Source organism: Vicugna pacos, chromosome 5 (assembly GCF_048564905.1).
Source record: "Vicugna pacos chromosome 5, VicPac4, whole genome shotgun sequence".
Classification (NCBI taxonomy): domain Eukaryota; kingdom Metazoa; phylum Chordata; class Mammalia; order Artiodactyla; family Camelidae; genus Vicugna; species Vicugna pacos.
In genome coordinates, this window is record NC_132991.1 from 62,773,730 (window position 1) to 62,800,021 (window position 26,292).

At 37.2% G+C, this 26,292-nt stretch overlaps 1 protein-coding gene across 2 annotated transcripts in view; it reads right to left on the bottom strand.

Moving 5' to 3' along the window:
- The window catches only part of CPS1 (carbamoyl-phosphate synthase 1), a 164,691-nt gene that overhangs the window by 24,103 nt on the left and 114,296 nt on the right, over nt 1-26,292 (bottom strand). The window contains exons 24-30 of one of the 2 annotated variants that reach the window (XM_006205255.4): nt 15,423-15,564; nt 13,935-14,000; nt 13,421-13,484; nt 11,598-11,779; nt 5,291-5,485; nt 4,805-4,872; nt 3,044-3,119 (exon numbers count right to left, since the gene is read on the bottom strand). In XM_006205255.4, coding sequence (XP_006205317.2) covers nt 3,044-3,119; nt 4,805-4,872; nt 5,291-5,485; nt 11,598-11,779; nt 13,421-13,484; nt 13,935-14,000; nt 15,423-15,564 — 793 coding nt within the window. The remainder of the gene's footprint in view (nt 1-3,043; nt 3,120-4,804; nt 4,873-5,290; nt 5,486-11,597; nt 11,780-13,420; nt 13,485-13,934; nt 14,001-15,422; nt 15,565-26,292) is intronic. The other variant, XM_072961338.1, reaches the window with a different exon arrangement.

Consider the following 26,292-nt stretch of genomic DNA (forward strand, 5'->3'; position numbering starts at 1 on the left):
GCCTAAGGGATTTTTGTTCAAGTGATTTATCGAGGGAGTGAGAGAAGCAAGACCGGGCAGCTGGAAAGGGTTACTTCGTTCGTGGTCTCAGTGGGGACTGGATTCAGCCTAACCCCACAGGTAGCTTTGGAGCATGACTCGCAGCACAGAGAAAGTCCCATCTTGAGGCAAAGGTCAGTCACTGTCCAGGGTTTTGAGGGTGGTGATGAGGTGAGGGATCTTGCCTCGTGGTTGAGGCTCCCCTTTGACTGAGAACAGTTATCCTGAGCAGAAGTGCAGCTGGGGGGTGTTACCAGCTACCACAGCAGTTGGGGGATGGGCAATCCCACAGGTAAAGGGATCTGAATGGGGCGAGGACCGCGTCTGCCATCCTGGTCAATTGAACAAATTTATGAAATCGTCCTGACAATGTGGAGGAAGAAAATTTCTTACTAAAGTTCCCTCTTTCAGCAACATTATACTTGGTTAGCCTTCTTAAAGTATTTTCTTCCTTTGGTCCATGAACCACCTTTTCATGCCTCTTTCTTAGGCCCCTTCATGGCTCTTCTTCTCTACTCAGCCCTTAAATGCCAGTCTTCCTCTCATCTCTGTCTCAACTGCTCACTTTGTCTCTACTCCCTCTTCCTGGCAATTGCTTCCATTCTCAAAGCTTCAATTAAAATAAGCTATTGATTTCCAAATCTATATTTATATCTCCATCTTTAGCCATGATCTGGGTCTTCAATTCTAAATCTATATAATCCTTTACTTTCAAAGAATCTCTACTTAAACTCTTCACAAGCACCTCATATTTGAAAGGTCAAAAATTAAACAATATATAATTTCCCCTCTAAAACTTCTCCTTCAGTGTGCCTTGTTTCAATAAATGGTATCACTGTCCATCTAGTTGAAGGCAGAAATGCAGGAATCATCCTTTATCCTCTTTCACCCTCTGTCTCCATCCATTCACATCCTCAGTGCACGTTCTCAGTATTTCTAGAACCCATCTTTACTATCATTACTCTGATCCAAGGCACTGTCATCTCTCCCTTGAGCTACCTGATAGCCCCCTAACCTCTTTCCATGAATTCAGTCTTGTCCCAGATGTCACTCTCCGTACGATAGCAGAGCAAGCTTTTCTCTTTTTTTTACTTCTAATTGCTCTTTTTTTTTATTTGAAGTATAGTTGATTTACAATACTGTGTTAGTCTCAGGTGTACAGCATACTGACTCAGTATTCAGAAAATATGACTGAAATCCAAACTCAGTACAATGACTGACAAAGAAAGACTTTATTTCTACTCCACCATCATTATAATCAACACTCCCCCTGTAGCCATGTAAGTGGGCGCTTTATCAGTTTCTAGAAACCCCATGGTCTTTCTCAGTTTCCGGCCTTCACGTACGCTGCTCTTTCTTCCTACTCACACTCTGGATATAAACCTTTTAACTCTGAACCAACCATTTTGAATCAATTTAAAAGTCCCTTCTTCAGTGACTGGATTCCAATCCTCTTACACTCTCCCTCAACTTCATGTATTTTCTCGATTGCAATGCTCATCATATTATAATTATTTGATGTCTGATGGTCCTAGTAAGGGGTCCTCTGTCAGAGCAGAAACTATCTTTTCGTGAGACTGACCCCTGATCCTGAGAAAAATGCCATTATACAGCAGGTGCTAAATATGAATGAACACATAAATAGATGATTGATGGGGACTGGTTTTACTCTAGGTTCACTGAATTGAGAAGCCCAGATTCTGCTGCAGTTTGATGGAGAGACTTGAATCAGAAGTACTCAATCAGAACATCTCTATTACAAACCTTTGGCCCTGTAAAGGTTTTGTCCATATGATAGCAGAAAAAAATATTTAAAGTAGAGGCTCGATGAGAACCAGGGTTGCAAACAGGATGGAGAGGACACCTGCCTCAGCCCTCACGTGAGACCAGCTATGTCCAGCTGCCGGTTTCTCGGGAGGAGAGTGGGCAGGACGCCCGGCAGCAAATAAAACAGAGAAGAGGACAGTCAGTGTCTCACTCCAGAGCACATCAACGAAAACTAGTCCATTGGACAGATTCCCTCCTCCATTTTCTGACTTGTACACAAAAGTGAGTTCAAACTCCACTTGGCTTCTTTTTTTATACTTTCTGTCTCTTCTCGGAGTTTATTCTTATCCACTTTCTTCACTGACCAAATTTCCTTGGGGGACAACTACCACACAGAAAGGAGGTCCAGCGTTATGTGTGCAGGGACAATCCATGCCCTTCATTCCTCTTTCAAATGCCTCTGATTTCACTCCTTGGCTCCCTCCGAATTCCACTTGCCTAACATCAAACTCTTCTATACGAGATGTGCTTTCTCTTTCTCTCTCCTTCTTTTTTAAGCCCCAACTAGCTTTTGAACGCTTTTTAAAAGAAAACATTACTTTGATTCTCTACAGTTCAAGGTTTGCAGATCAATAACCCCACTGGGTGAATCTTAAATGGATCACACTGAGGTAATGCCGAAGGAGAAAGTAAAAGCTGGGGGCAGCGGAGGAAGGTGGTTGAGTGACCACAATATTATAAACATTTTTATTAACTTACAAATGGAATGTACTAAAATGAAAAAAAAATCAATAGGTGAGTGAAGGGATTTACTATTAAAGTTGTGGAGTTGACCAAGGCAAAGAAAGTCTCTCCAGGTGTGAGAATTCAAAGTCAGGGTAGCCTTCACCGTTTCACGATGAGAATGGGAGGCTAGGAATCTCAGGGACAACTTGACCAGCATCTAACTCATGAACAGATAAGGACACTTAGCCAGCCTTGCCCCTGAAGAAGAAAATCATATACATCTCTGTTCTGACCAAATATGCACTGGTCTTCCTCTTCTTCCACTAACCCTAAGGATCTAAATATAATTAAATGCATTTGTGTTTTCTCGTTCCCATATGTAGGAGAATAGTGGGTAGAAGAAAAAAGACAAATTGTCTTAATAACATCTTGTACAAAGAAATACAGCTTATAAAATAAGGTAGCAATTAACAGAAGAGGTAAAAGTCATCCAAAGGAAATTGGACACTACCTGAGAGACTCTAGTGGCCTCCTCTAGGAATTTTTTCATCTCATCCTCAGAGAATACCACATTCATGGCAGACCCACTGGGTAAGGAAGAGGGAAAAAAAGAGGTCAGTTTCTTTTACCACGTTAGAAGCAAAGCATGCTAGATATTATTGTTTCTCAGAAGAATTCCAGGCAACCTCTAGTTCCAGTCCGGGCTAAGAAAGGAGGTGTCTTTTTCTAAACTGAGACTTTATGTAATCAATGGGATAATCAACCAAAGTAAAAAAAAAATAATCCCCCAAGATGGGGATGAGGAAGGTATGAGACCTGTGACAATGCCTAAGAAGAATCATGGTAGCTCTTAGAGATGGCACGTCCCCAAGATTCACCCTTTCTGATTTACTGTTTTAACTCTCTACTGGTTCCAGGTAACACTCCAGCCTTAAAAGGATTTATTCTAGAACCTAGTTTCTCTAAACTTATTTCTTCAGTGATTATTACCAATAGCTGATCTTAACCCACAGGTGCACTGTCAAAGCAGGTCATTCTATTACCTCAGCTGGGTTACAAAAGAATCATTTTTTTTAGAAATACTTGTGAATATAATGTACAGTATCTGACTGAAGTGTATTCAGTTATGTCCCTTCAAATTCTTGAGAAAGAATGTTATCTGAAATCAATTTACTCTGAATCTTGGCATTTTCAGAATGGGATGGATGGGGAGAAAAGAAGGAAGAGAAGAAATAAAGAAAAATATTACTTTCCACTTCCTTTTAAAAAGTAGCATTTTCTTTTTTTTTCTACTCTATTACAAATTTTCTGCATAAGGAGCTTTCAATTTCTTCCTTTATTTAAGACAGGAAGGCTACAACAATAATAACGTTGATAATTCACATTACAGGAAACTAAAACAAAGACATGGACTGCAGTCATGAGAGGAAGCATGGTAGTCAGAGCTACTTTCTGCGACTCTCCCTTAAATGTCTGTATGCTGTTTAACTTAACTTACATTAACACCTCAAAGAAGTATTATTAGACTGTGGTTTACACAAAATGTCATTTAAATAAAAAGGAAAGTTTTCCACCTCATTTGAAATTTTTCATTATTTTAAAGGATCCTATCTCAAATTCCATTTACACTTTCAAATTGTGCACAGCAAATGATGTTTCTCTCATTATCCCCTGTTCAGTGAAGTAGTTCCTTACATGTGGTAACATCTGAAGAGACTAGGTGACAAGTCACAAGTTCTCCTTTGATAACAGAACTTAGTTTCAAAGTTTATTACAAAAGAACCTCACTGTCCATGTCCTTCAACATCACAATTCTTTTATTAAAAAATCTGATTTCAAAAACTTAAACACTAAAACCAGAGGCACCATCAGAAGGTGCTAACAACAGTCGAAGATAAGCTGTCATTTCTGGGTATTAGAAAACGGATGGTGGCAAAAGATATTCCAAATTTGTTTTGTTTTCGCTGTTTTTGTTTTTCAGATGGTCCTTTTCTCCAATGTAAAACTACCCTCCCTCCGTTTGGCAAGGAAATACTCTAACCCCTGCTTCTAAGATGCAGGATGGATTGTAGACGCTTTGTACTGTTACTCCCTGAAGGAAAAGCATTAAGCTGAAGAACTGTACACAGGTCCTCAGTCTGGCTGTGTTGGTGTGGGGATTGTTGATGGATTTACAAATTACTACACAACAAAGCCTCATGCCATTAGCATACAGAATGCAGTTCTATATCTCTGGATTTTTAAATCATTGTTTTAGAAAACAATATATTACCTCAAAACATAAGAAGGTCTCAACAAGCAAGGGTAGCCCACAGACTTCGCAAATTCCAATGCCTCATTCTAATTAACAGAAACAACAAAAAAGTATGAGTAGTTTTAAAATATTCAATAAAAATGCAGAATGGTACTGTTAGAACAAGTAGTAAACCAACTCCTTTTATTCTTCCTCTCAAAAGACACCATTAAAATGTAAATTGGACATCGAAATACATAAAATTTCTAGTTTCTAATTCTAAATATCAAATCTAGTTCAAAAATAGTTTGAACTTCTTTTCATTGTCTGAATCTTAATGAGAATACTCCTATCAATTTATAACCGGCATTTAACTGCAATCATGGAAATATAGCGACTTTAAAGTATATTCACCAAGCATAGTGCATTCTATCTGCCCTGTAGTTAACATCTGCAGTAGTTAACATTCAGGTTATGGCTCTTCAAAAGGGAACATTAAAAACAGACAGGTGTTTCTCTCCTTACCAAAGTGTTAACGGCTTTCCATGGTGCCTGAGCCACTTTCAGCTCATCCAAGACAGCTGAGAAGATGGAGCGATCCTCAGCCCTGTCGATCTGCAGAGGGCTCGTGCCCATGATCTTGACACCGTTCTTGTAGAGGGGGACGGCCAGGTTGTTTGGAATCTGGCCCCCAACGGATATGATGCAACCACCACAGGCCTGAAAAATATGTCCTCAATATCAGCCACTGGATGATGTACAACTGTGCTAATGCTGCCTCCATCTCCTTCCTGAAAATGCTGAACGTGATGGTGACATTTCCATCACTCCCATCAGTGGGTAATATTAAGTTATGCCACAGAGATAAACAGCAAGTTCTGACTGTCCAGGCACTTACCTGCTAAAGTCTTTGTAAGACTCCCATACGACTATACATGATTACCATGTACGATTTCCATACAACTGAACATAAATGTGTGGCATCTGCATGTGTGGCAATTAGAAAAAGAAAATCAAGCCAATGAATATTTCCATCCTGCACTTTACATAATAACCAATTCTTGAACTACTGTTGTAATTTCCGAAATGGATGCAGATCTCTCCTTGTCATATTCACCTCTCCTGCTCCTTTCCACCCCCGGACTTCACATTCAGACCAATCACCTGTAAGATCGCTTCACCAAGTTACTCCTATACTCAGAGTTCTCCAGAGGTTGCCTTTGCCTGAAGGATAAAGTGTTAACTCAGTACCACCAGGGCCACTAAGACTTTCAGATCTTATCCATGATGACTCTACTCAGCCCCAGGACACTACCTACTCACTGTTCCCACTTATATGCATTCCCACCAGCAAGCTTTCTCATCACTCAGCCTCTCCCTGCCTTTTCCTTTCTCCTTTCTCCTTTCACTTATCTAAACTCTAACTATCCCTAAAGTCCCGTTTAAATCCTACCTCTCATTTTGGCATTCTCTCTCCTTCATTGCTGCCTTGGCAGTTGTCTTCAATACCCATCACTGATTTTAGTTCCTGTTTCCTTACTATTTGCCTTACAAGCAGTCCCTGAATCTTTAACCTTAACCTTCTATGAGCAATCAAAACACCAAGATTTTTTTTTTAAAGCCCACCAAATCTCAAATTTTCTCAAGACTAGTGTCATAGAGGTGGGGGCGAGCCAATGCGGGATGGTGGAGAATTGGATTTGGAGTTAGAAGTCCCTTCTTGGTCACCTCCGTGAAACTCTCCCTGAGATTCAATCTTCTTGTCTGCAAAATTAGGATAATAACACCTGCCTACTTCATAAGGTTCCTATGTGTGTAGATCAAATAAAATAATAAACATTAAAGGTGTTATGTAAGTGTATAAATAAGACATTATTATTAATATCAAAATATAATACCTGATAGGCCATTGATCTTGGCATAATTTGTTTGCCTTAATGACCTACTAATGAATACTAAAATTGCCAAAATAATAGACATGTGCCAAATGTATTTTGTGATTATTTGAAATTATTCTGAACTATTTCTAAAAGGGATGAAGCTAATTTCTCTGATGAGAGAAATTGTGTACTGCCTAAGCAAATACTCTGCAATTGAGTACTTAAGTACGTTGTAAACAGTATGGAAAATAATTATCCACATTTCTGCATATTTATAGCTACACTTAAGCTACTTTTATTACCATTATTTATGTTTAGTATCCATTTTTTGCAAACCTTTTCCTAAGAACTATTCTCTTAACTATAATAATATGTTATTTGCATATTTTCTTTAGTTTATTAGCAGTGTTAAGATTTTAGAGGCAAAAAAACCCTAATTCCTGAATTAAATATATACAAAAAATCTCTTATGTGAAAGACTTCAAAATAAATTCTAAAACTGAGGGGGAAGTAGCCACCTAGGAGCAAATATTAGAGTCAATTGGACTAAAGAGGAGCTTAAAGTTGAATAAAAATCCTTTAATTAATAAATATATCAGTATGTTCTAAAATAACCCTATGGAATTGAATTTTATTTTTCAATAAATTAGCAACTCAAAAAAATAATAATATAAGCTGCTACTATGTATTAAGTACCTTCTCCACACTCTGGACTATGTTTTGACCTTCATGGTATCACCCTGAGGCAGTTGTCACTGTCCCCACTTTGCAGCTAAAGAAACTGAGGCTTGGTGAAGGTGAAAGGATTTGCCCATTTTTCTTATCTAGCAAACACAGAGTTACTTGAAGTCAATTCTACATATTGTAAAGCAGCTATGCTTAACTAATATACCAAATCTTTAAAGCTGATTTCCTGGCTGGTTTCAAAGGTGGTGAAGGTTAAGAGGATAGAAGAGCTATTTCTAAAACATTCTTTTGGGAAAGCAGTAGATAGAAAAACTTTCCCTGCAAAGCCTTATATTCATCATTGACCTCCAGAAATAAAGACCATCGCTTGGAAGACAAATCACGTCCATAGGAATGTTTTAGAGTAATGGTGTTATGGTTTAGTGCAGGTTTTGCCCATACAGCAAAGGGAATTCAGTAGAATACAACATATTCGTGGAATAAAGTTAATAGAGGAGAGTTTTGTGGAAGAATCATATCTTAAATTGGCCCCAACCCCAAGCACAAAACTTGCAGGTGCTTAAGGAAAAGAACCTGGTATCTCATTCAGATAAACTATTTTTATTTCATAATCATTTACACTTAAACAGTTTCAAGTGACTTACTGAAATAAAGAATTCTAAAATTCAGATTTGTTTCACAGATTTCTAAATACTTTAGGCCTAAAATAATTCCATTGGGGTCCCAAAATACCACCGATCTTCCCTAGATTTGCTCGTAGCATTTTTACCCAACTTAGTTTCCTAGTTTTCAAACTTGGTATCACTAAGCTATCACCACACAAAAAGTTATCTGAAATAATCTTTAAGCTGAAATCACACCACAAATTTTTTTTTAGGAGTGAAGAATGAAAAGAAAATATTTCAAATTTATTTGAGAACATCTCGATTTCTCTTAGACACGAATCACTTTGGTCAGCCCTTATTTTTATAGACAAACTAACTGCTGTATTATAGACAGAATTTAATGTAAGAAAATGTGTCTTACTAACAGAAATATCATTTACCTCATCAAAAAGTAGCTCCTGGCCTTTGTAATTTCATGTATTATCTCTAACTTAGAAACCTCCACTGTTTACACATCTGCCAGTGAGGTTGCATTTTAGTAATTCACATTTTAGTAAAACATTTTTAACATTTCAGCCAGAATCTTAAGAATATATTTAATTACAATTAAACTAAATGCGAGGAATGAGCCCTAATTCTAGTTTAGAGTCATGCATTGCGTGACAGGTTTTGCATATCACCAGTTAATGTCTGTCACTCCTTCATTCACTTAACTCAAGTTGTGGTACAGAGGTACCATTGTCTACATATACAGTACTAGGTGTTAAAAGTAGGAGAATTAAATCACTAGTCAGAGTGATTTAATAAAACCATCTTTATGGGTATGATCTAGTAAATTAGTCACTGTAAAAGCAAAAAAAATTACATAATCAGACTCAGATCAGAGAGGGACATCATAAGGTGTCAAATACGTTGCCTGGTATCTTTAGATTCAATTTGCTTTTTAATAAACATATACTAAAAGAAATAAGAAATAGTTCTGAAAAAGGGCTTGGAAGTAAATGGAAATTAATGTTTTTTGTTTATGTAACTTTTCAAACCATGAATCTCCAAAGAAAGAAAGGGAAAATGTGAAGTTAGTACAGGGTCTGTGTGTGATTCTTATTCATTGTTGTAACTATAGAGATTATTGCATAATTCATGCCCAGGAAGCAGAACTAACAATAGGTCTAATAAAAGGGAAGCACAGTGTTGGAACTTCTATAAACAACATAATAATTTTCAACTCATGTACCTCAAAATAATTTGAGAACATCTCTTTCCTTGTAAGGAGTGTCCTAAGAAAATTGTGAACTAGCAAAATACCATCCATGAAAGTCTTGTAGATGGCAGACACCAACATCTCACTTTCTTGACTCTTTTCCACACTCATATACACTAAAAATTCAAATGTCTTCTCAGGGAGCAGAACTCATGAACACACTCATAAGGAATAAATGACTTCAGTTTAAGGGATTGCTTTTTATAAAGTATAAAAAGTAAGTCAGCAGCCAAAGAGGTACATCCCTGTAACACTCTCTATTTAAAACAAAATAACAAGTGGGAAGGAGACTTCAGCATTTCTAGCATCCTCTCTCACTCAGCCTCTGATCAAGACCTCCCTCCAAAGCAGCCTGCTTTTACTCACAGGCCATGTCACTTTTCTGATTTCCCCTTATTGTTTTCTTTAGCAGTGCTTCTTTGATGCCATGGAAACAGCCTTGGTCCTGAACTAGACCAAGAGACCCGGACCAAGGGACCCATCATACTTTCTATCATCCCATGTATGGGATGTATAGCTATGTATCCTTTGGGGAGCTTTTTGCCCTTCTAAGTAACTCAAATGTGTGCTTTTAAATAAGTTTAGACGTGCTTCCAATTTTCTGCAAATTTACTACTGAATGCCTCAGTGCCTTCAGCATCACCAGGGGCATCCAAGGTCGGATAACGGCAGCCTCCTGAAGGTCGTGGGACACCAGTTATGAAAGACAATGCCTGTAGAGTCCGCTGAGAGAAGACACATAACAACCTTACACAAGGAAACACACATGTGTATGTACGTGTGTATGATCTGTGCATATGGTATATAACGTTTCCTGTGGGATAGCCTAAAGAATGTGTCAACAGCATATTGTCCTTATGCTCTCCAACGTAACATTTAAAATTATATTATTATGTATAGTAACACTATAAATGCCAACTAGCTTCAAAAAGGACCAATTGATTTCTTTCTATCATACTGAATTCAGTCATAGTAAAAGAACCTCATTAACATCCATGTATAACTGCATCCATAGGCAGTCAAGGGAGTTCTTCATCTTTCCTTAAACCATTTCATGGGGAAATGATTACGTGTAAAATACCTGCTGCTCTTGCTTGTAATGCTTGTTAATATTTTTAAAACAATTCTGTAATTTTTCACATATTACAACATGGGTCCTGGTTTTAATGTCTTAAAGGCAGAGAGCTGGTTTTATAGCTCTTTACTCTGCTGAATCTGATTTTTTAAATGTGCTCAAGAAATATTTGCAGAATGCACTCGTTTTGATCCCCACCTATGTATTCAAAAGGAATAAAGAAAGCATTAGAAAAACCATGTCACAGAGAGAACTAAAATTTGTGCATATTCTACCTAATGGTTTAGTTTCATTATATTGACAGATTCGTAGTCCAGGCCTAAATAGAAAATCATAATGATACATCAGTCCTAAATTTGCCTATTTTTCTTCACAATAATAAAAGCAACACATTGTTCTGGCACTGTCCTTTACACTTGGCAATGTGATCTCAGCCACAAATCTCATATTACCTTCAGAGTACCTGCAGTGTAGCACATTTTCACACTCATGCGATTCGCCAACAACGAAAGATGAAGCACAGAAAACACAAGTAACTAGTACGAGTCAATAAACTTTCAAGTCAAGAATTTTAGTCTTGTGGCTCCAAGTCAGTATTTTTTTTTCCTTAAGTGACCATATTTTGCACAGAAAGATGATTTTCTGTAGTAGGAAACTAAGTATAATGACATCAAAAGGCACAACCACTGAACAACACTCTGTAAACATTTCAAGTAGTTATTTTTCAACGGTGAGAGAACCTGCTCCACAGACACTGTAACCTCCGATCACGTGAGTGGAGACAGTCAACAGTGCTGGAATGCAGGTGGAAGGGCAACTGCGAGAGTCATTCAGAATGAACTCATTGATCTGGAGTTGAAGACCAATGGCCTCATCTGATGGCACAAAGAACTAACTGGTCCTTTGTGAAGGACTGACTTGTCTCCTCCGGGAACCGGTCATCATTAAGCCGCAACGGCACCTGCGCTGGAGAGAGGCTGCTTATCGTTACGTCAAGATGACCAATTAAATCGCTTTGCAAAACATTTATTGGGGCTTCCTTGTGTGAGTTAATATGTGTCTGGTACATTTTTACCGAGAAGAATTTTCAGTGGGAACGCTTAGAAAGAAAAAGTGAATTTTATATGAAAAATAATCTCTCTGTGCCAGGGCCTCAAGAATCTCAGGCTGGGGTGATTTTTTTTTTTAAGAGTTTCACCACTAAATTAGACAATGCAGCTCTCTCTCCTAAGGGGAACTGCAATATAAATCTACATACATGAACGCATATATATAAAGTGTGTGCTGCATATATTTTTTCTTGTTTATTCTTTTCTTTTTTTACCTCTTGATGGTAGATGTCTAGGATTCTCTCCAAAGACAACTCTTCAAAGTATAGTTTGTCACACTCATCAAAGTCTGTGCTCACGGTCTCAGGGTTGCAATTCACCACCACTGTCTTCTTGCCAAGCTGACGCAGTGTACGGATACTGGAGACAGCACACCAATCAAATTCCACGCTGCTGCCTGCGGAGACAATGAGATTGGGGAAACGGGGAAGAGAAGCATAAAGTTACAGCACAAAGAGAAGCAGAAATATATTGCCAGTCAGTCCAGGCTAAGGGAGCTAACACCCTTTAGCCTTTCAGTTCAACTTTTAAAACTCCAAAATATAAATGTCAGCTCTGTGATGCACACTGTATTATTAGTAGGGAAAACAGGGAGTAATTAAACAACAATGCCAGGTTGGCTTGTTTTATATGCTAAATTCCGCAAGAGGTAATCTTCGTATTTGAAGCATTCAGAACCTCAAAGTTAATGGGAGACAGTGGCAATGATTAAAAAAAAAATCTCATTTACTGAAAAGGAACTCGAAGCCAACATATTGAACTCAGTGCACAAAAGTAGTTAAGTTAGTGATCAGAATACTTGAGTTCTTGTTTCAGTTCTCCCACTTACCCTGCTGTCTGAGGGCCAAACCCAATGATCCCTGAGGTGCCTTGCAGCTCTGACATATCTTGATTGATTGGAAAGTCCTGGCCTTTCCAAGCATATCCTTTTAAGCTTGGCAAGGCCACCCCATGCAGAGTAAGTGACCTTCTAGGAAGTAATCTGAAGTATAATAATAGCCTAACTGCCTCAAAATATCACCTCTACTGGGATGCCATAGAACTGAAAGTTCCGGGATTTGTACTAATCCTTTGCATTAGGATTTTGCCTCCTAAAAATTCTTGTCAGAATAATAACTTATCCAAATATAGTAACATGTTAAATCTCACTATCAATTAAGTACACACTTGATTATTAGCTCTGCTAATCTTTTCCAGGCCCTAAAGTAATGTAGAACTGTTGTATAAATTAGGTAAAATTTGAAGTGGAAGGAAGAAAGGTCTAGAGAAGAGAAGGGTAGATCCTGGTGAAGGTGTCTAGGTCACTTAGCCATAAGATAACTAAAGTGGCAAAGGTATAAACACTTTTGGCCTACTTCAAGATTTGACCAAAAGTTGGTAGGCTACCATATCCCGAAGCACTTAATTGTAAAAACTAAAATAAGCTATCATAAAGCAACAAAATAAAACTATACACATTTCAATCATATGTCATCATATCCATATTAGAATACTTTGCAGAGACTAAATATATGTGTAGAAAAATATCATTGTCTATTTAAACATATACTTTGTAAGAGTAATAGACCTTGATTCATTATTGAATATCTAACTTCAAGTGACTGGAGAAGAAATATAACAATTTCCAGTGAGAACACTTTAAATTACATAATACTCTGCCTGTGCACCAATGAGAATTGCTCTTTGCATCTGATGTCAACAGAAGTCATATGGGAGGCCAGAGATCAGATCTATAAATACAATTTCTGGCTAATGTATAAAGTTCTTGAGCAAATATAGATGAAAATGTTACAGGGGTGGCATGGTGAAATGAAAGGGGATGGAATGTGTAGCTGAGACCCACACTTGAGTCCCACTTCTACCACTTAATAGTTGCATAAATGTGGGCTTCATCTCTCTGAACCTCTGTTTCCTGATTTGTAAAATATTTATTATGACAGCATTTATTTTACATAGTTCTTAGAATAATGGAATTAACATGTGTGAAAGGTAGTATATAAACTGTAAAATCCTGTGTAAACACAAGTTATCACTTTACCTATGTGATAAGGACCACAGCCCAGCACCATCATTCCATGTTCATCAAAATTGATATCATGCTCCTAAGGGGAAGAAAAGTGAAAGATGTGGAAATTGTGGTGTTATTCTTCCCTCTAATTAAACTATGTGTCCTGTCTTTGAGTATGTCTTTCCCTTTCTTCCACTTATTGATATGCTTCCTCTGTCAGTCTCTGGGAACCCAGAAGTATAAAGTCTTACACAAGCACTACTTATAAAAATATTATTCAATGTTTCTAATTAAATCGTCATAAGAACACAGCGTAATTATATGTTCATGTAACCATTATCTTTATTTTTTTACTTGTTTGAGTTTATTATCTTAAGGCAGTTCTTAAAAGATTGAGTTCAGAAACACACCATTACATCCAACCCACATGATGTCATTTTTATTATCAAGGTCACTAGATAAACAAAGACACAAAAATATACATATTCCTCCATCTAAAGCTAAATCTAGAGCTTTCTGCATACAGAAATTTGGCCATTCCTACCTGACCATTGTAGGTAACATAGAGGTAGTTTGTTATGGAGGGGTACTCTGCAGCCAGTGTATCAATCTGCAACAGAAAATAAACAGATAGATAGTAGATGATAGATAGATAGATAGATAGATAGATAGATAGATAGATAGCTAGCTAGCTAGCTAGCTAGCTAGCTTAGCTAGCTAGCTTGATAGACAGGGATTTTTACTCCCTTTGTTATAATTGTTTTTCAAGAATGCTTGTGGATTTCTTTTTGTTCTGCATCGTATTCCTTTATGTCTCTTATTGTCAAGTATAAAAACAAGAAAAAGGTATGTACAATCCCATTGATTTCTAATTCTGACAGTGAGAGGGAAGAAGACAATGAAACAATCTTGTTGTCACCTGAGCAGTGAATGACAATACACATTCCAGAGCATCACTGGATCATTGCAATAGTACCTCTCATGAAGATAACAAAGTAGTCCTAGTCAACTGGCTACCAGGAAAACTTACAAAGCCAGCAGTCTAAAGCAGTTGCAAATAACATCTAAAAATCACGACAAAATGACCTATATGTAAGGATGTCTTTGGTTTGCAAATTAATGCATAGGATTTAAGTTACCTATGGCACTGAGCAATAGGATGACATAAATATTGCAAAGCATGGGGAAGAGGGGAAGGGGACGAGATCTCACTGAACATATTTGGAAAAAGTGAATCAATTCAGCTCTCAAGGGCCAGGAGCTCAGCTTAGTGAGCAAGAATTTGGGGCCAACAGGGCAAGCTAATATAAAACAGGTGAGGAGGGAGAAAGATAATAATTGCTGAATAGAAAATATTCAGCATCAAGCCTCAGACCAAAGGGTGTGCATGTGCCCCCTGAGCTCACAGGGAAAAGTCAATGATTTTAAAGGACAAAAACCAGCTGGTGGTACTTTAAGCCAAGACATCTCTTCTACTAAAGGCCAAAAAAAAAAAAAAAATCACAATGGTGCACCTATGCAAGTTCTTGCTTGATTGTCATGAATACTAGATGAGCTCATTATGCCCAACCTTATCACAATGAATACTAAATGAACCATAATGATGGGACACTTAAAATAAAGTATTATCCTGTAAAATGTTAGTGCCAAAAGAGATAACTGTGCTTTTCAAGACGGTCAGCCACTACACCAGGGCTCTTCAAGTCCTTCTGTTACATTAAGGATTTCTCTTACTACCGGTATTTTTGCACATGGGTCAAAAAGTAGAGGAGAGGTCATTTTGATTTTTGTTTTCACTTAGGCCAAGAAAATCAAGTTCTCAGTCTTCCCTTTATTTCTCAGTGCCCCTTCATCCTTTTCCCTTTAAGCATACACCAATCCTGTGCTGAATGAAAGAGGTCACACCATAGGTGTCAATTGGACAAGTAGAGTCACTTTCGAATTCCACCCCAATCTTTATTGAAAATGGTTCTATGAGTTGGTGCCTACATTTCACCCAAGAAATCCTAGGAAGAAAGAAAAACTCCTTTACCTGTTTAACCCAAGGACGAATGTTTTTCTTTAACCTCAGCTCTCTTGTCTGGGCCTCTGTCAGCCCAAGGCATTTTGAAATTTGCTTGTCTGAGAACCCAATCTCCTTTGCATTTTTCAGTGTTTCTTCTGCAATGGACTCACTAGGATTTAATGAAAAAGAGCAATTCGCACTGAGACCAAACACAATAAGCAGTGAACTATTCAACTTCAGAGTCACACAAGGCTCCTTACTTTCCATCTTCAACATGTTTAGATCTCCTATCTTTTAAAAATACACAAATAACCCACTACATTTCTAGCCTCTATGAAGTCTACTATCTGCAATGCTCACTTTCTCAAATGTGTAGTTGTCTACTTTCACACCATATGTACCCTCTCTCTTCTTATTTCCTGAAAAGTAGTTTCTGAACCTACTGTCCTAATGAATTTGCTCTTCAAAAATAATCAGGGACCTCCCTCTTACCAAATTCAGGAGCCCATTCTCAATTTTATCTCCTCAACCTGTCAGTATATGATCATTCTGATGTTCCATTCTTTAAAAAGATGTTTTCCTCTGGCTTCTAGTAAGTTGTTTCTCACCCTACTTTATTACTCACAACACCCACTTACTGTTTTTTTCTCCAAAGCTCTATCTTGTGCTACCTTCTTTCATCTGGCTGCTTTCTCTCCTTCTTAAATTTAGTCAAGGTCATCAACTCAAGTAGGATAACTAGTTGAAGACCTCCAAATCCATAGACTCTTCTTCAATATCTGACCTATGCTCCAGGTCCTTATGAGCTTTGAGAATTTCTTCACCTGGTTATCCCAATATTGCATCAGAATGGGTATCCCCTCCATAAACTGCCTCTATTTACCAGTGTCACATATCTGTCTATGTTGGAAGATAGTTTTGTGGTTTAATGATTATATTTTCTACTCTAGCTAGATTTATCTCCTCACTCTCTTCATGCTCATTTCCATAGTGTAGACTTTATTCATGTTACTTCCCTCACTTGGAATGCCTTTGGCATTCCTGTTACCTACCCAGGTTCTCTCCAACTCCCAGCCATGCTTCATGGGTCAGCTAAAGCCAAGTTTCATCCATGAAGCCTTCTCAGTCTGCCCTAACCCACACAGGTCTTCCTGGGCTCTTAACTGACTCTTTTGTTTAGAACCAAGGGCATGGTTGGAACCACATTGTGTAGCATATCATCATCTCCTGGTATTTGTAATGTTTCTTAGCTTTTATTCAACAGTTTTTTTTTTCTTCTAGAATCAAGTTCATGAGGGCAAAGAATACATGTGGCTCATTTGCCAGATCTTTTCCAAAGCCTAGCACACTGTCTGGTCCACAAGCAGCACTTAATAAATATTTACTTACATGAATGAAGAAAACTGTAACTCTAGAGCTTTTTTATTTTATAGAAAAGACAAAGAAGTTATTGAAACCAGTTTATAACTAGAATTCAAAATGTACACAAAATAATTTGCCAAAAGCCAAAGCACAGAAGAACTAAATACTATTGTAAAAAATCTCTAACGAAATAATTGTGGCCAAGCTATTGCAAGCAATAAAATTCAATTATAACAGTTTGATAGTCAATACAATGAAGTTAAAATGTAACAGTGTGTTAGAAGATCTAATAACACATAAAATATTATCATTGAAATTCTGCTAATAGAATGTAGTTAAGACTACTGCAGTTTGTTAATTCTATCCTCCAATCTCTTAATTTAATTAATTCATATTCTGAGTTTTCAGATGAGAGAATCAAGCTGGTGTATTTAATAGCTACTTCTCTGGCTTTCTGATATCAGTGTTAGTTTGAATTTTTGAAGCTATAGCTCTTCCCAGTCAATTTGCTTTTTCTATGGTGCTTAAATTCCCTTCTGTCTCTCAAATCCATTATTTCTCCCGATGAATTTAACTTCATTTTTTCTATTCCCATTTGATTTTTTAATCTTCCCAAGGATTTGATAAGCATTCTCCCTGAGCAACACATCTTCCTGTCAAATTCTTGAACACAATCTTATTGTTAGGTATTATTAGTCACTTACTGTGTGTCAAGTGCTGTGCTGCACGCTCTAGAACTATGCTGTTCAATATGGTAACCACACACGTGACTATTTAAATTTAGATGTTGATTAATTTTAAACACTTTAAATTATTTGGAGCCACATTTTCACTAGTCACATTTCTAGTGCTTAATAGCCACATATGGGATGGTGCAGATTATAGAATATTTTATCATCACAGAAATTTCTACTAGACAATGCTGCTCAAGAAGATACAAAACAATGTTTGAGACCATGCAGTGATAAAGAGTGATTCCAAACATTTTATGGAGAGCTAAGCTACATGGTACAATGTGAGGTCAGAGAAAAGAGATAATCATGTGATTGGTTGTACTTGAGAAATACTGTAACAGTAGAGGGATGAGAACAGAGCCACAAAGCAAGTGCAAGTTTATACAGAAAAGGGGCTGACAGGTGTACTGCAGGCAGGAGCAACCGTATTTGCAGTAATTTGAGGCAGCAATGGGCATGGCAGGTACAGGAAACATACTGAGGATTTGTAGTCGGAAAGAGTTAGTGGGAAATTGCAGATGGTGAAGGTGGGGCCACGCTCACCGTCTTTCCTACATCAGTGCTTTAACACTTAGTGGATAAGCGCTGTGTGTCAGAGCACTGTCCTACATATTTTAATGATGGAGAGAGAAAATATCAAATCTCTCCATTTAAGCAGGTCAGAGTATATCAGAAGGCAAACAAAAGCCATTTCTCTGATAGCACAGTGAGAGGTGCTATGAGAGAAATGTGTATGAGAGGAGATTGGCTCAGAGGAAGGTTTAAGTTCCACTAGGGAAGTCTAGAAAGGCTTTACCCAGCGGGTGACTGCTGAGCTTCTGAGGGCCCTTGAAACACCCAAATTTATGGTGTTTGCCTTTAGTTTTGCAAAAAAAAATTTGAGACAAAAGCAGAGGAAGGATTTTTTGTTGCTGTTATTTGATTTTAGAAATGTACGTTTCCACCTTCCTTGCCAAGACTATGTTCCTAAACCAATTGCTTATTTGATTACGGGCAAGCGTGCATTCACCCTCAGAGTGGAAGTGTTTGACAAATAAGCTATTTTCCTAAATTAAAATTTTGGATAATGTTCTTTTTACATAAGTATCTGTAATCATGAGTTTCATAAAAGGTTTCAAATCATAGTGATGTCTACCTGTGTGTGGAAAGGCTACAGGTTTTCTCTGTGAACTTCGATTTTATTAAAAACATAGGTATAAAGCTTGAGTTGGGTGGGGAAATACTGCACATATAACATTGAGCCAATTCTTACCCAAAGGTTTTTCTAGCTACCTGCTAGAATATTTTCCCCATCATTGTGTGATACTCGTAAAAGAAAAAAAAAAAGCAAAAAATAAACAGATCTTCAATAAAACATTTCTTTATTATTCCAAAAAACTATCTGGGGGAAAAAATCTGTTATGTTACTGTGTCAACAGCTCTCACTAACTAAAATGATTAAACTCTAACTCTGAACAACGATGGGCCAGACACACTTAGGAAACATGCGTTGAAAAGAACCATCACACCTATAACTATGACTAAGGACTAGCATACATGCAAGTTCTCCAAGTCCAAAGACAACCAGAAGTAATGTACTTATCTTTAGCTCTCTTGTCATTTTTTTTTTTTGCTTTGAATGATTTTTATTTCTTCCTATATGGGTGATCAGTCAATTCTTCAAAGGCTGCCATATTGCTTTAAATAAAACTACAAATAACGCTACTAAACAAACAAAAAAGAAACCATTTAGATTCCTCACATTTCTGTTAGGGATGCAGGAAATTTGCATTTGTTTTGTCCACATTCAGCAATGTAATCTTTTCTATTGCTGAAATATGCGTAATTCGTCTTATTCTTTCCCAGCAAAAGAGTCCAATAGAGCATACAAAGACATCTCCAGCAAATACACAACGTCTTTCTCCTCCACCCAACAGATAAAATTGGACTCTTAGCAACAAACAAATTTAAAAAAAGAAAAGAAAAAGGAAGACTGATTGATAGAATTGGCCTTGTGCATACAAAAGTAAAGTGAACTAATTTTGTGTTCCGCTCTGGTAGCAAAAATATCTCTGTCACTAAGACTAACTCAATCATTACCACTCCCCATAGCATCTGCACCTCAGAAAGGTTTCATTATTTAAAGGGGACGCCTGAGAAAAGCAACAGTAACACAAAATAATGACTAATGAATGATACAACTTCAGAATGGGGGTGAAAACTATTTCTCATAGGTACCACCTCAAATCATACCAGGTGGGAGTTCTACAATAGATGCTACAGGGAGACCTGCAGAGTCCATATTTTAAGCTGATTCTCAGAATATTTTCTTGGTGAGCCAAAAACTGCTTTAACTTTTGTTCAATATTTAAATAACTAGATCAATAGCATGATATGATATTTTAAACATCTTAAAAATAAGGTGTATTAAATTGGAATGACATATAACTATATTCATATTCATCTATCTCAACTTGAATGCAAATATTGGGTAGGTGTGTTCCTATGAGGTTCAAAAGGATAGATCTTCTATAGTCTTTCATTCTTGGCCTCTTGGTTATTAATTTCAACTCTTCAGACATAATCATGAAATAGTGCAAAGCATTTTGCAATCCTCCTCACTTAGAAAACAGGTGTTGATTCTGACCCACCATGGCAATTACAGACATGTTAGAATCCTTCTTCCCACATTCAGTGCTGTCATAATTCTGCAAGGTACCCCTAAGTCCAAGACAGGATGCACGTGGCCTGTCTCTACATTTCCCTCGATCCCTGTCTCCACTGTTTCTGCATAACACAAGATTGGCTGGCATGTCACTACACACAGAAGAAAATTCACTTTATTCCCTACTTGTTCTGATGCAAAATTTTATTTTAAGTCCCATTATAATAAAATAAAAGAAGAGACAGTTTGAAGACACGATTCATTAGCTTTGGGCCAGTGATTTAGATAAGGTTAAACCTCTACAGAGTCAAATACAAGATGAATAATCTTAAGTGGACATAAAGCTCATTTAACAATGTGGAGATTTAGATACATGCTCCTCATCTTTATCTGCCCATATCGGGCTGCCTTCCACTTTGTCTGCTAAAAAGGACTTCCATCAGAGGGAGATTTTTTTTTTTTTAAATCAAACTAGGTAAAAGCTTATGTCAGGGACAGGGCTATAATATGTCTACTGTTTCAAAGCAAAACCTTAATATAGAACCAACTCAAAACAGAATAACCACCAAAAGAAAGATAAACGCTGAATTTGTAATTCAAAACTGCTTTTTGAAGCCTCAGTAGGGAATGCTGTATTTATATTATATTGCAAATCAAGGGAGCATTACACCAAGCGAGAAATGTGCTCAGCTGAAAGCAGCATACTGCACTAAAGCACACAGTTTCACAACATGTATAATAAATACCTTATCCTTCCATTATTTGATATGTAGTTGTGTGTACTAGTACGTGTGTTTCTTTTCTCCTTTGAACACACATTAAATTCATATTTCAGAACTGTGTCCTCTAAAATATGCTACATATACAACTTTTCCTTCCTCTACCAGCTTTCCTTGCTTTCAGAGTTCAAGGGCAGACTCTTCAAAGGTTACACTTGCATCACCGCATAATAGACTCTAAACAATAAAACAAAGAAAAGCCAAATAGCTGTGAGGCTGGCCTTTTCATAATGTTCAGTTTCTCTCTACTTAGCAGCACAAAATGACAGTCTGAGATTTCAGAGGAGGCAAAAATGTCTTAAAATCAGACAATCAGATGTTCACATGCTCTGCCATCATCTATCTTTTAACGGTTAGACAGCATGGCTCAGCTTCTACAGCGAGAAGTCTCCCGTGTGTTCTCTGGTTTTATAAACAATACAAGGCTCTCTCCTCTTTCTCTTCAACTTCTGATGCAGATTTTGTTGTTGTTGTTTAAAATTCTACCCTGTCATCTCTGAAACTTCCTCCACTCACACTTAGTCCTCAATAATAAATGATAAAAGGAAATGGAATAAATTCCCCTTAATGAGGGAATTTTCACCTGGCGTAGAGGAGCTGGGGAAATCTATTAGCCGACCAGAGGCACGCCTGCAGCATCGCAATTACCAGGGGAGCCCGCGCACTTCACAGTCCTCTCTTCCACTTGACTGGCTTTTATCTGATCCACCAACTCACAAGTCATGCTAAACAAATTTCCCTCCAGATTGCACAAGCTCTAATGTGAAAATGAGCACTCCACTTGGCCTACAATTATGGGATGGGCTTGCGATTTTATTATTATCTTCTTTTAAAAACTCCCCCAGAAGGCAGAAGCTGAGAAAAACACTAGGCCTGATGCTCGGTAATGACACCTGCTTTAATAAGGAAAGAGAACCGCGTAAGATGTAGGTTCTCTGTCCTGAGACCCCTCCCTGGCATTTCCCCTGAGTTTTGCGGGGCTTCACTGATTACTTTTGGCATTTCACAGGTTCAAGACCATCCCACAATCACAATAATGCAATCAAGTGGAGAAGTTATTTGTCTTCACATCTTTTCTTTCAAGGAGACAGGTTATTACCTTGAGAGAAATGCAAAAGACATTTTTCAAAAGCAGCAGTAGCGTTCAGAAAAGCAAAGGATAAAACCCAAGCAATTGGGTAAATACTACTATTTTCTCTTAATTTTTGAGAGCACCATGCCTTATGTCTGTACAGCAATGAGGTCTCTGGAGAAATTAAAGAAAACCTCGGTCTCTCTCTCACGTCCAGGACAAACAATACCTAGACCTGATGTCTGAGTGAAACCACGCCAGCGTGAAAAGACTCTGTTAGGATGTGGGTCCACCTGGCACTAACCACAATAATGCTATAAAGCCGCAAGTGTTGATTTTCAAGGGATGACACACTTAAGATTATACTTCACCTTAAAGGCTATTAACAGCAACAAAATCAAAATGAAGAAGAAAACTTTATGAGAAATTGACACTGTAGCTATTGTTAAGTAGGCAATTTTTAACTTCCTGAATCCTATGTTCATTTCTTACCAATCTTGAGTAATCCCAAAAATCCAGAAATACTGTTGTATAACTTTCAATCTGGTAAGGCCATTTATATACTATTGATTATAACAGCATAATTATATTCTGTAAATAACCAAGTAATAAAACTGGGGAAAATAACCAAATAGAGGTTCGGTTAATCATAATTTTTGATCCTTAATAAATCACATTTTGTGTCTCACTAATTCTCAGTTGAGAATGCTGTGACTTTCTCTGCACTTGATTCGGTAACAATGAAAAACAAATGCAAGCCACTTAATCACAGTAGCAAGTCCTGTCTATTAGTGTATAAGAAAGTGTTCTGTTACATTCAAAAGAGCATGCTTCTACTAACTAAATAGCATTTACCTGACCAGATTGAGCTAAAAGGCAAAGTCTACACTATAGAATATTGCTTCTGTTATTTCTACTCAGCAAATTTATGTATAATTTTAAATACATTCTCTGCATTCTTTTCCAAAAATTAAGAGGATGATTCAGTAAGCAAAATCCTGGGTTTTCTCATGAAGATAGATTTGTTATATGTCTGGAATTTAAATCCAGCAGATTAAATATATATATATATATATATATATTATGCATATACATATGTGTGTGTACATATATGTGTGTGTGTGTGTGTGTATAGATATAGATCATGAGGCCTCAGTAGAAAACTGAGATCGAATGAGCATTCTTTGATGTTTTTAAATTTGTTATTTCACAAATAAGTGTATTTAGAAGTCCTATATTTTAAAACTTCTCCATCATCTTTGTTTAAAGCAAGTCATGTTTCCACAGAGTAGTTTTCCAAATATCACATATGTTGTCCAAGCAATAAATGTATAACTTTCAATATATAACTTTCTTTGACTTCTAGAAACTATTACTTATCATATTATTAAAATGAGTTTCTTAACTGAAGCCTATCTACTGATAACTACTGCATAGAATTTTTCTTCTTGCTAAAAGTAACATATATAGGAATAATTTTTGACCAAATTTTTCTAGTTCTTGAATGAGAAAATTGAAGCATTTTCTGGAAAGGGGAAAAATAAGAAGCCACCTCTATGAGGATGTGGAAAAATCCTAGAATTAAATTCCTGCTGACATGTCACACTAGATCTATGTTAATCTGAGACATATGAATATATTTTGCACATTAATATCTATGATAGCAAAAATTCTTGTCTATTTCATACTATTGACTACATATTCGAGAACTAATTGAGTAGCTCACTCTTCAAGCTACCTAGAGCAAGGGATGGTCAATTAAGTCGGTCTGTTGGCTTAAGATAAGTGGTAGGCAGGGAAGGAGGCAGTAAGTGCAACGTCACACAGCCATGTGATGGCCATTACATTATCATTACATTTACACAGGCAAATAGTGCCTGTCCATTTCCACCTTAGACAGGCCGATATCACAGCCAAATCTAGAGTCAGGCTCCAACTACCCCCAGAAAAAAAAATTTCATCAGTCGGGTAAATGATAAACGTGGCAAGTGGTTAGCACAGTGGAAGTAGCTAATAAGTGCTTCATAAACACAAACGCCAGAGGATGAGGGAAAAGGGAGGGAGCACACACAAGCAAGGAGAAAGCGAAGAGGAGGAGGAGAAGCAGCAAGGAGTTAAGCAGAACAAAACCGGCAAGCTACCCAAATTTGGCCCCCACAGCCCAGCTCTTCTAAGTCTCTTCCCTCCCTCTGCAGCAATTCTGTACCCAGGCCTTGAGGTGGTGAGGACCACCATACTTTGTACTCCCTGCAAATCGCAAACGATCTCCTGGAGACAGTGGTCACTCAGGCATTTACTCTGCTATCAGAAGGCAGAGCCACTGCCTCCCACTCCCAGGGAAAGGCATCACCCACTTCATCTTCCAGGGGACTCATGGACTTCTCCCCCAAGGAAAGTACCTAAGGTATGAACGAGCAGGTGAAAATATTCTGGGGTCAGTGAGTGATTACCTAGCTTTTGTAATAATAGTTCAGGTCGACTATTTCGCCTAAATTTAATTTCCATTGTACACTTCAGGAATTTTTAACTCACTCCTGCATTAACCTGAGAGATGGAGGCATCTGCATTTTATCTAAATAAAAAATAAATGTATATGTATGTATATATGTATATATATTTATAATATACTGTCTTATAAATACAGAAAAACCTAAAAAGAGAATTCTTATTATCCTAGATCTCTATGCCCTTGAAAATTCAATTTGCGTCTTTTAAAGGTGACTCGCCAAAGCTTTCTCCCTGCCAGGCTCCCATGTTTTCCCCACAAGAGTTCTAGAAAAGGGCACATCTCTTACAACGCTTCTGCTCTAAGTGGGGTCAACAATTCAGGCAGGAAAACATGCAGCTCACAACTTGACAGCTAAGGAGGAACTGATCTCCAGCTGTCTGATTTGAAAGTCATATCTCTACAAAGACGCTTTTGAAAAGGGTTAGTGACTAGAATTGAAGGCAGAAGCCCTGGGCTAGATTTCTTGCTTTCCTCTGACTGGTATGACATAAAGTATGACACACACCTCTGTGTGACTCAGTTTCACCATCTACAAAAATAGAATAGTGATTGTTTTCCACCTGTATTATAATAGAAATGCACTTTAAGGTCACTAGAGAAATACAAATCTCTGTATTATAAATATAATTCTTTATTTTTTACCTTAATCTTCTTTGCTGTTTAAGTAAATCAGAGCCTTCTCTACAGTTGTACATATTTATTAATATTTTTCATAAAAACGTTTCTAAAAATTTGCAGTTTTGAAAACTTGGATAATTGTGTTAATCGCAAATTTTGGCTTTTTGTCCTCAACAAGCAATAGAGATTTCATAATGTCCATGTAACTATTATAATGTCCCCAGTGTATATAATCTCTGACAATAAGAATTAGATAAATCCCCTTCTATTAGAAAACAGTTTATTCAGAGACTTACTAACTAATTAGTAAATATATAGTCACTTAAATAATGAAAACCTTGAGATTCTGATTTACAATGTCTTCCAACACAGAGTTTATATTTTAGACTATGCATTTTTCAAGTAACAACTCTGTGATCCCTTTGACTAACCAGGAATTGTAATACATCTTCCTCCATTCCAATTTTTCCCTTCTTTGGCATCACTGAGAAATTCTGATTTTCACTTTCCACCAAGAATATTTTTCATTTATTTAATGGGCACATTATCAAACAAATATTATTGGATTTTTACTATATGCAAGGCCAATTCCCCAAAAAAATAGGGTAAATAAGAATTGAAAGCCATCTTTATCTTTTTCAGAACTGATGCTACACTTTAGTGAATACATTCTACTCTTTACTCACACAAATCAACAAAAGCTCTTAAGAAACTCTTATAATAAAAGCATATTAAGACATTACGCTATTTAAAATTTGCCCTAACAGAATTTACAGTGTAATTGGAGGATGTTATTAGCATACATGTAATAATCACAAAAAGAGTGAAACTGTGTGGCTTCAACTATTATATACACTGAGCAAATAGGTAGATAATATTCACGTTAATTTCTATTCACAGAATTAATTTCCTTATAGTAAGAGTCTCATTTTTATGAAATACAAGAGAAGTATAACAAAATAAGAGCAAACACAATTCGTCACTTCCTAAGTAGAATTCCTCTATTTACCTATTTTCTGTCATTGCACATTTGGTCCTTATAATCTAGTTCCTACTCTTACCTCCCCATCATCAAATTTGGCGGACTTGCTGCTCAGTTCACTCCCTCTCTGCTCTCCCTAAACTTAAATATTGCTGAAAGTGTCTTCTTATTTTATTTATTTTTAATTGTCTCTTCCT